The sequence below is a fragment of the Chanodichthys erythropterus genome, chromosome 14, assembly GCF_024489055.1.
Source record: "Chanodichthys erythropterus isolate Z2021 chromosome 14, ASM2448905v1, whole genome shotgun sequence".
NCBI classification, from domain to species: domain Eukaryota; kingdom Metazoa; phylum Chordata; class Actinopteri; order Cypriniformes; family Xenocyprididae; genus Chanodichthys; species Chanodichthys erythropterus.
The window spans coordinates 1,431,542-1,441,745 of record NC_090234.1 but is presented as its reverse complement, the minus strand read 5'-3'; the positions used below and the strand labels follow the sequence as shown (position 1 = coordinate 1,441,745).

The following is a 10,204-nucleotide window of genomic DNA, read 5'->3' as shown; positions in this document are numbered from 1 at the left end:
ACATAATAATCAAAGATATTTTAATAAAACCAAGAGAAGATATATTAATAAATATCCTGACGTATCCGAGCTTTATAATGGCAGTGAACGGGATCAACGAGTATGAGCTGAAGAAAGTGTCTCCATCCACATCCATCCATCATAAATATGTGCTCCACACGGCTCCGGGGGGTTAATAAAGGCCTTCTGAAGCGAAGCGATGCCTTTGTGTGAAAAATATCCATATTTAACAAGCCAGTCTGGTGGAAGAACTTGTTAAAATATGGATATTTGTCTCACACAAACACATGCCTTCTCTTCAGAAGGCCTTTATTAACCCCCAGGAGCCGTGTGGAGCACATATTTATGATGGATGGATGTGGATGGAGACACTTTCTTCAGCTCGTACTCGTTGATCCCGTTCACTGCCATTATAAAGCTTGGATGCGTTTGAATATCTTTATTAATATTTCTCTGATTGTGTCCTCAGAAAGAAGAAAGTCATATACACCTGGGATGGCTTGAGTAAGTAAAAACAAAAGTAAGAGGGTGAGAAAATCATTTTGGGTGAACTATCCCTTTAATTTGTACTGTAAAACAAGACAAAAACACTTATTAAGAACACAATTTTTGCAGTGTATTTCCTGGTCAATAGCAGGAGTGTGAGACTTTCTGTATTTATAGGCCATACGGTACCTTATCGTCTTCAGTTCTAGTGTTAGTAAGTGTCTGAATTTACAGTGAATTCAGTTAATGCTGTCTAACATGAGGTTTAATGTGTTTCTGGCTCATGGGATTATTATAAGACCTTGACAAAAACAAGTCATATAGAGCAGTGCATTTTATAAAGACAGAATAAATCTTATTTAGGCTCAAGATGATTCCTAAATATTTCCAGTGTTTATCAACAGATTTTATTATGAATTTCTGCTGCACCGTCACAGCAGATGCAGACACAAACTTCTGCTTTAAGATGCCTGTCAGATTATATTAGTGTGTGTTTAATATACGAGGGTCTTCGTTTGAAAACGCATATCAGTTTTGTGTCAGAAAGCAGCAAGACGTGATCTCAAATAACCCAACATTCGATCGCTCCAAATAAAAAACAGAATGGCAGAAACAAACATGCATTTACTGTGCAACTATTCATTCATCTCATGTCTTTTTATATTTAAAAAAATAATAGACCAAGTGGGCTTATAGGTGTATTATTAAGAGATGCTGTATATCAAATAATCTGGTTCATGCTTTCATGGCACGCAGCTCCACTTTATTATGTCACAGCAGTATTGCTGTTCCTCAGGTTTGTTAAAGAGATGATCGTGTATATAATGAGATAAGGATGTCTCTGAACACGTGTGAATGTGTTTATCCAGTGGATCAGCGTGCCGTTCGCTCTGTCCAATCCTGCCGTGTCCGACATCAGTGTGACCGCCGTCACCGCAGTGTTTCAGTCTCCGTGGCTGGGCGAGATCGACCCGTCCGACGGCTGGATATGGGCCGACAACTTCTGCCTTCTCGTGAGTCTGTGTGCTCAAATATGATTCTCAGTATACATAATTCTGCTTTATTTCATTCCAAGTCCTCAAAAATCTGCTTTTTACTGTTTTGTTACACAATCTCTAGCACATTTTTGATTTTTGACATTCTTCTTGCTTGGATAATAAATTATTAGGCCATCTCTGTAGAAAGAGCTGATGTGCTGAAAATCATTTCCTGTTCTCTGTTCATATCTGTTCAGGGTTAGTCAGGTTTAGGGTTAGTGGAGCATGAAGACGACACAGTCCTGCGGTTTAAAGACAGAGTATGTGTGTGTGTGTCCTGCAGATGCTGGGCGGGATCCCGTGGCAGGTGTATTTCCAGCGGGTTCTCTCGGCCTCCTCGGCTAGTTACGCTCAGTTCCTGTCGTTCCTGGCCGCGTTCGGCTGTCTCGTGATGGCCGTCCCTTCCGTCCTGATCGGAGCCATCGGAGCCTCCACAGGTGACGTCAGAAACACATCAGCTCTTCTTCAGATCCGGGGATTGACGGGCTGCTGATTCCAGATGGCTGCTGTCGGAGTTTCTCTGAATCCACAGGGACTTCATTAATGTTGTTGATTGCAGAGTCTCAGTAAATCAGCAGATGTTCACTGAATGAAGACTGATTCACAAGACACAAAATAAACCAGTTATTACATATTGTACAGTTGAATGAGGCATAGACTTTATTTTCTATTATAGATTATATTGCATACAGTAATGTAGCGCAGAGCTCTAGCAATGTAATTAAAGCTTATACTGTGTGTGTGTGTGTGTGTGTGTGTGTGTGTGTGTGTGTGTGTGTGTGTGTGTGTGTGTGTGTGTGTGTGTGTATGTGTGGCGTCAGACTGGAACCGGACGTCGTACGGGCCGATTCCTCCGGTGGAGAAGGACGAGTCGGACATGATTCTGCCCATCGTGCTCCAGCACCTCTGCCCGTCTTTCGTCTCTTTCTTCGGGCTGGGCGCCGTCTCCGCCGCGGTCATGTCGTCCGCCGACTCCTCCATCCTCTCCGCCAGTTCCATGTTCGCACGCAATATTTACCAGCTCGCTTTCCGTCAGTCGGTCAGTTCCTTACACCATTAATCCACTCAGGACTGCATTTGTGTGTAAAAGCAATGTAAATCACAACCAACATGTATTTTATATTAATATTATTATTAGAAACTGAATCACTGAGCGAGCCTACAGTGTGTCCACTTATATTAGAGTCACATAAATAACGTGCGCTTGAAGTGGGATGTGTTGTACATTAAAACACAGCCAATATTGTGCTTGTCAAGAATAGAGCCAGACCAATAGCCTGTGTGACATCACTATCTGTATCTGTATCTATACTACTGTCATCTATCTATCTATCTATCTATCTATCTATCTATCTATCTATCTATCTATCTATCTATCTATCTATCTATCTATCTATCTATCAACTCTCATAGCAACCACCCAGAACACCATGGCAACAAATAGCAACCACACAAATCACCCTGGCATCATCCTAGCAACCAGCCTGGGTACACTAGCAACCGCATAGCAACACCTTAGCAACCACCCCGAGTACCCTAGCAACCGCATAGCAACACCCTAGCAACCACCCAGAATACCTTAGCAACCGCATAGCAACACCCTAGCAATCACCCTGATTACCCTAGCAACACCTTAGCAACCACTCCGAGTACCCTAGCAACCGCATAGCAACACCCTAGCAACCACCCAGAATACTTTAGTACACCCTAGCAACCATCCAAAATATTATTTCTAAATCTACTAAATCTATTTCCTATCTATCTATCTATCTATCTATCTATCTATCTATCTATCTATCTATCTATCTATCTATCTATCTATCTATCTATCTATCTATCTATCAAAACTACTAAACTAAAACTTAAACTCTCAAACTTCAAACTTATAAAACTCTTTCAAACTTTCTGGACCGGCTTTTTCAAGCCAACTAAAAGTTTGTCTTCAAACCTTTTATCTATTTAGAAACTGAATCGCTACAGCGATCAAATTCACGAAACGGCTCATAACTCATAGACTGTTTGTCGTAGACTCAAGTGTCTTATATCGTTGTAATCCTTGCCCGATTTCAATTTGAATTTTATCAAAAACCTACTTTTGCAAACTAGTCCGATCAGAGGCAGATCAGAACGAAACTCGGTGGGCATGTTCGACTCATTGCTCTAAAGGTCTGTAAGAATTTTGAAATGGGTTTTATGCAAGAACCAATGCTGTCAATCAAACCGTTCATTAATTATTCATGAATATTTTAAAAACCTACTTTTGCAAACTAGTCCTAGGTTTTTCGCCAGATTGGAAGGAAACCAGTGCAGGACAATTCTCTGGACTCTCTAGGTCACTAATTATCAAAAAAAAAGTTGAACTTTACCCTTATGTCGCTATAACAGGGTCATTTAGAAAGTGGGCGTGGCTACATATACCCAAAAGCCTATAAAACCTAAACAAAAACTCAGAACTTCATGAAATTAGGAGAGCACATGCAGCATATGACTGTAAAGAAGCATGCCAATTTTTGTGCAGATCGGACCATAGTGCTATAAATGAATCCTTGCCGAGTCAAACGATACCAAACATGGTAGGTTTCGCTCTATGGTTTGTGCTACGCTGTGATTTAGCGCTTAAAAAACTTTTGCGAATATCTTCGAAATTGTTAGTCTGATCGAGGCGAAACCAGTGTAGGACACAAAACCTAAGTTGGTTTACTCAAAGTTGAAGCCCAAATGTCAAAATTTTGATAGGAAGAGAAATTTTAGAAAAAATCCAATCACAGTCTTTCATGGGTCATTTTTTATGCTCTCTTATATATAAGTGTCTATAACTTCAAAACATAATGAGATATTTTCACCAAAATTGGCACACATATGTAAAAGATTATATCCCAAAAAATGGTGAAGCTCGAGCAATAGGTGGCGCTATAACTGTCAAAAAACCTTTAAAAAACACGTTTTTCCTTACTGAATTGCCTGTATTGGCTGTAAATGGTCTTTTTCATCTATGATCCAAATGTTTACATGCTTGCTAAATAAAATATAGTACCTTTTTATCTGCTTAAAGGCCTTAAATGCTTGAACCCCGGTAAATGCTGATTGCAGCTTTAATTTTTATGTTTTTATGATAGTTAACGAAACTAAACTATTTTATTCAGAATAATGATGAGTCGTCGACACTAACAGCCTGAGCGCAGTCGTGTCTTGTGTTTGTGTCTCGGCAGGCGTCGGACCGAGAGATCGTGTGGGTGATGAGGATCACCATCTTCGTGTTCGGAGCGCTGGCCACCACTATGGCCCTGCTGACGGGCTCCGTGTACGGCCTGTGGTACCTGAGCTCGGACCTGGTGTACGTCATCATCTTCCCTCAGCTGCTCTGCGTGCTGTTTGTCAAGGGCACCAACACCTACGGGTCTGTGGCCGGGTACGTCTCCGGCCTGCTGCTGCGGGTCGGCGGAGGGGAGCCGTACCTCCGGCTGCCTCCGTTCATCTACTATCCCGGCTGGCAGCCGCGGGAGAAGCAGCACCGTCTGACGCAGGAGTTGGAGCGATACGTGGAGCAGAGGTTCCCCTACAAGACGGTCTCCATGCTCGCTTCGCTCCTGAGCAACGTCGCCTTCTCCTATCTGGTCAAATATCTGTTTGAAAGTGGGACTCTCTCGCCCAAGTATGACTTCCTGGACGCGGTGATTTCCAAACACAGCAAGGAGACGATGGACAAGACGACGCTCGTCACCCACGACAACATCCTTCTGTCCGAACTGGCCGCTGTGAAGCCCAGGCACGGAAGCTCTCTAGCGGGAACGTTCATAAACACGGACGTCCTGATGGATGAGGACGCCGTCAGCCCAGACGCCAGCACTCAGCACCTGTAGAGAGACGAAATCAGTCAGAAGAGGGAAAACTGTGCAATATCAATGGAGACGGAGCAAGTAGTGCATTTATCATTGTGTGACGTGACCTTTCGATGGTATGTATGAAACAAGCTTACGTTTGATCCCTTTTTTCTGCTCAGAATACAACTGTTATAGAGCAATACGATTTTAAAAGCATCAGCTACTGTATTTGATCTTGTTTTGAGGAAATGGTTGATGGTTACTCGTCCTCAGTGAAAGCAACAAACTGTCAAGCTCCAAACCTGATAGAGAAGTTGTCACATGCCAAGTTGGTCCTGCTTTACATTAGCTGTATTTAACTTGCCCCTTTTATGCTTTTTCAGATATTCCTCCTCATGGAGTGTGTAATAGAGCTGTTTGTGAATGTAAAAGCTCTGCAAAGTTTCACAGATCAAACTACAGATTTTGTCTCCCAAAAGAAAGAAAGTGATTCTGAACTGAAACGAGTCGTCAGTAATTCAGTCTCTCTTCCTGCTGAACCTGCATATAGGTTTTGAGCTAATTTGCATAATGCCCGCCTCTGGTTTTGATTGGCTGAACAGAATCTGGAAGAGACGCTGTTTTCTCCACTTTGATGAGATTGATACGGTAAAACCGATGCCATCGTTACTGTTCGTATCACTGTGAATCAAGAGCTGAGATTCAGATATGATAATGAGCATTTGGTTTCTGACCAATCACAGCAGACTGGGCCACCTGACCAATCAGAGCAGAGCAGCTCTCAGAAAAGGCGGGGTTTAGAGAGACTGAATCTTTGAACGAAGCGTTTCAGACACTGAGAGAAAAGAGCTGATGCTGCATTGGATATTATGAGAAAATTAAAGTGTTTTTGATCTTGGATGAATGTGAACCTGCTGCAGGAGTCTCTAAACAACATTAGGAACCTCTTGAGTAGCATCATAGGAGCACTTTAACTACTATGCTCTTACATAATCAAACTAAGCATTTGATCCACTGTTCATATTTACACAGATGTTGTTCTGCAAATCTCTGGACAGATTCACATTTGCTGCTATTGAGATTGGGTGATGGTTTAACTGTGTGGTTACATAAAATATAGTGCAAAAACATTACACTAAAAGTATATTGTCTAATATAAAGTGGGTTCCACATGTCTTCTGTCTTTGTTTGTTGAGGTCACTTGCTGCATAAAGATACTAATCTTGTTTTTTACATTTTTGGAGCTTGACAGCGTCTGTCTCTATTCACTTTGATTGCATAAAAAGAGTGGTGTGACCATTTTAACATTCTGTTTTATTTGCGTGAGGCTGAGTAAATGATGACAGCATTTTCATATATTTTCCGTTAGTTATTTTGGCTATGGGTCATTTCTGTGAATGAATCAGATGTTTGTGTGTGTGAATGACCAGTGTCTCTGTTAATTACTTCCAAAGCATCAACTTCACCACCTCACTGCTGAGAAACATGTAACTTCTAGTGATAAAGTCACAGTGGCAGCCTTGACAACAGTATGTATATAGATATATATAAAACTAATGAAAAGTGTGATTTATGTACAGTAATCTGCCAGCACGGCACAATCTGATAGGTCGTCTCACTGTGATGTGTCAGCCAATGAGCTTGATTTAGTCCCGCTCCAGTGTTTGCTGAAGCTGCAGTGTGCTATCAGGATGTGATGGATCAGTACGCTTGGACCTACACCGAAACCTGTTTGTAACTAGGTAAACCCTAGCCAGACTGGCTCAGACACTCATAGCGGGTGATTCGTTTGAATAAACATAAGGCTTTATCAGCCTAGTAACACATAAGATTTTGGTTATATACTGTATATAGCTATATATAATATATTTTCTGTGAATTCAATCAGCAATCCTGTCTTATATATGTATATATGTGTATATATGTATACACACATACATATAGATAGATGGATAGATATATCTTTGGTCGGGACAGAAATTCAATACATTTGTCTATGATAGGTACATGCAGAAGGTCAGTACAGAACTGAAGCACAAGTATAGCTAGTAAACATGCGGTTAAGATGAACAGTAGCCATACGCAAGTGTCGCTGTTTGACTTGCTTTGTTGTGGATTTGTGTTTGTCTGTTTGTGTGGCTATAGCTTGTGTGTGTGTGTCTTAGCAGTAGTAAGTATTTGTTATCGGTCAGCATAAGCAGATCTAATCGACCAAGGCCAGTTCTACTAAAGCCCTATCCGGACGGGTCTAGTGTTCATAGTTCATAGCTGTGATGTGACTAAAATAACAGACTGGCCCGTCAGTATTTACCTCTCAAACGTACATAATGCTTCAGTAGGACACGCATCAGTGTTCAGCGATGATCGTCCCACAGGTCTGCTTCAGGATAGACCAATGTTGAATTACTGAGACTCGTTCACATTTGCTGAAGGGTTCATGTGTTAGGCAGAGGTGAATTTTCTGGGGGTTTTCTGAAGTCAAAATGCAAAGGTGCAGGAAACCTTTTTTTTTTTCTTTTGGTAAAAACAGTGTTTTCTCGAGCTCTTAGCTTGCGTCATTCAGTATTTAATATCACTTACATGTAATTTAATTTCTCTCTATGTGTAAAAATTCTCCCTGTTTTGCATTGTCTCTCAGAAAATACACATAAGATGTGAAAAAGCCAATGCTGACTTGTAAAGGCTCTTTCTGTAATGTCTAATCAATGTTCTCATCTGCCTCAGTAAAACAGTACTGTTGAGTCTTCATTTAGGGGCTTTTCTCAATGGCATATCAATATAATGAATTCTACTCAAGTCAATCAATAGACTGCTTTAGAAAACAGGAATAGAGTACTTTTATCCGTTGGATGGTGTTGTGGGATACTGTAATGTTAATGTTTGTTGAAGTTGCCTTGATTTCTTTATTTGACAGCCTAACCTGACACCATGTCATGCCTCTGTATCTGTTTAGACTTGAATGTGAGTGTATATATTCTGTACATGATGATACATTGAGCAGCTTTAGTAAATATGAGTCAGACAGACAGTGGAAAATGTGCTGAAATGAAAATGTTGTTTATCTTTTTGGTCTTAAACGCCATAGTACAATGCATCGCTGGAGAATCTAATGGTGCGTTCAGTTAAACTTAAATCACTGAATGAAAAACATATTCTTAAGAAATTTTTTATTTATTTTTTATTCCATAATATTATAAAACACACATATTTTTATATTTGTCTTCATGCATTTCTGTGCTCTTCTTAGGCTTAAATAATATTACTTTAATTAAATGTTAGATTCTCTCATATACTGAAAGAAAGACTAAGAGGATAAACAGCACATTTTTTTGTTTTTATTAGTATGTGTGTGTGTGTGTGTGTGTGTGTGTGTGTGTGTGTGTGTGTGTGTTAGAATGTGTATGATATTTCCAGTACAGCTGTGTATGAAGGAAATATCATTTGTGTGACCTATAAATTATTTCTTGTATTTATGTATTTACCTATTTATCTGTTGTTGTAAAAAGTATATATTTTTGTGTGGTCGATGTATATGTATATCTGCTGTAATAAGCATAGCTGCTTCAGAACACAAGATCAGAAGTTTAATTTTTAAACCAGTTCTGAAGGAAATTATTTATTTAATTATGTGATGAATATGTGAGCTATAGGAATTAAATGACATTGTTTGGCATTACTGGCTATGTGTGCTTTGTATGTAATCATGTGTATGAAGTGCAGTTAACAATTATAATTATATAGCTGATGCTACAGGCGAGAATAACACTGGGGTGAGTTTCCTAAAAGCATCGTGAGAAAACTATGATCGCAAGCTCCTTCGTTACCAATATAATTACAAACCATAGTTCACAGACAGCATTGCAAACTTACGTGATTGGAACTACAGCTCTCAGCCTGGGGTTAAAAGCATAGATTTGTTAAAATGATGTGGAATTACATTAACTGTGCTCTTGCGGGGCACAATAAAGGCCCGGGTATACTTTATTTTCTTCATTCTGCTCCATCTCAAACACAGTAGTGTTTGCATAGCTTTCAAAGTATTGTCATCCACAGATGAGCATGGATGGATGAGTTCAGGCAAGCCATCAGAGGGCAGCACTGAGTCGGAAGAATAGTGCCATGTTTTGTCTGAGTTTGAGTTGGTTTTGTTTCCTTTATTTGGAATGGTTTCTATGGTCATTCATTGCTTAATTCGCCACACCTGTTTCTTGTTTCTTTCATGGATTCTCCTTTGTATATATAGCCCTTAGTTTGATGTGTTCTTGGTCTGATCTCATCTCAGTTAAGTGGTTGTTTTGTTTGCTGTGTTTTCTGAGAACACAGCAAACAGTTGATTTTTGCTCATTAAAATCAACTGTTGCAATTAGATCCATCCTCTACTCATCCATTCTGCAACCACAGCGTGATTCGACCCAGAATGGATGTCACAGCAGTTCAGGTCCTCCTCCTCTCACAGGGGATCGCTCCCTCAAGGACCACACACAGAGATTTGTAGACCTTGCGCATCTCATCTACTATCAGCCTCTGAGTGTTTTTCTGGACAGTCTTAATCAGCGGACTAAAGCACGCCTGACTGAAGACAGCTCCTGTGGGACATTCCAAGAGTTTGTGGACCCAGAGAGTGAGGTGGGATCAAGAAACACCAGTGTCTGCAGTTCATCCAGCACATTCCCAATCAGCCATGAATATGAGACAAAGTCCACTGAAGACTCAAAGCCTGAGCCCACTGGTGAAAGCAGAGCCCAGGCCCATAGAGGATAATAAGCCTGAGCCCACCGTAGACCCAGAACCACGTGGAACCAAGTCTGATCAGCTGCGTGAGCCGGCACCAATGTCCGTTCCAGTGGGCATTTTAGTGGA

At 40.7% G+C, this 10,204-nt stretch overlaps 1 protein-coding gene across 1 annotated transcript in view; it reads left to right on the top strand.

Annotated features, from left to right (window-relative positions):
• The window catches only part of LOC137035508 (high affinity choline transporter 1), an 11,000-nt gene extending 5,617 nt beyond the window's left edge, over positions 1-5,383 (top strand). Inside the window, exons 5-8 of the mRNA XM_067408873.1 lie at positions 1,356-1,499; positions 1,807-1,960; positions 2,345-2,562; positions 4,733-5,383. Coding sequence (XP_067264974.1) covers positions 1,356-1,499; positions 1,807-1,960; positions 2,345-2,562; positions 4,733-5,383 — 1,167 coding nt within the window. The remainder of the gene's footprint in view (positions 1-1,355; positions 1,500-1,806; positions 1,961-2,344; positions 2,563-4,732) is intronic.
• The last annotated feature ends 4,821 nt before the right edge of the window (positions 5,384-10,204 follow it).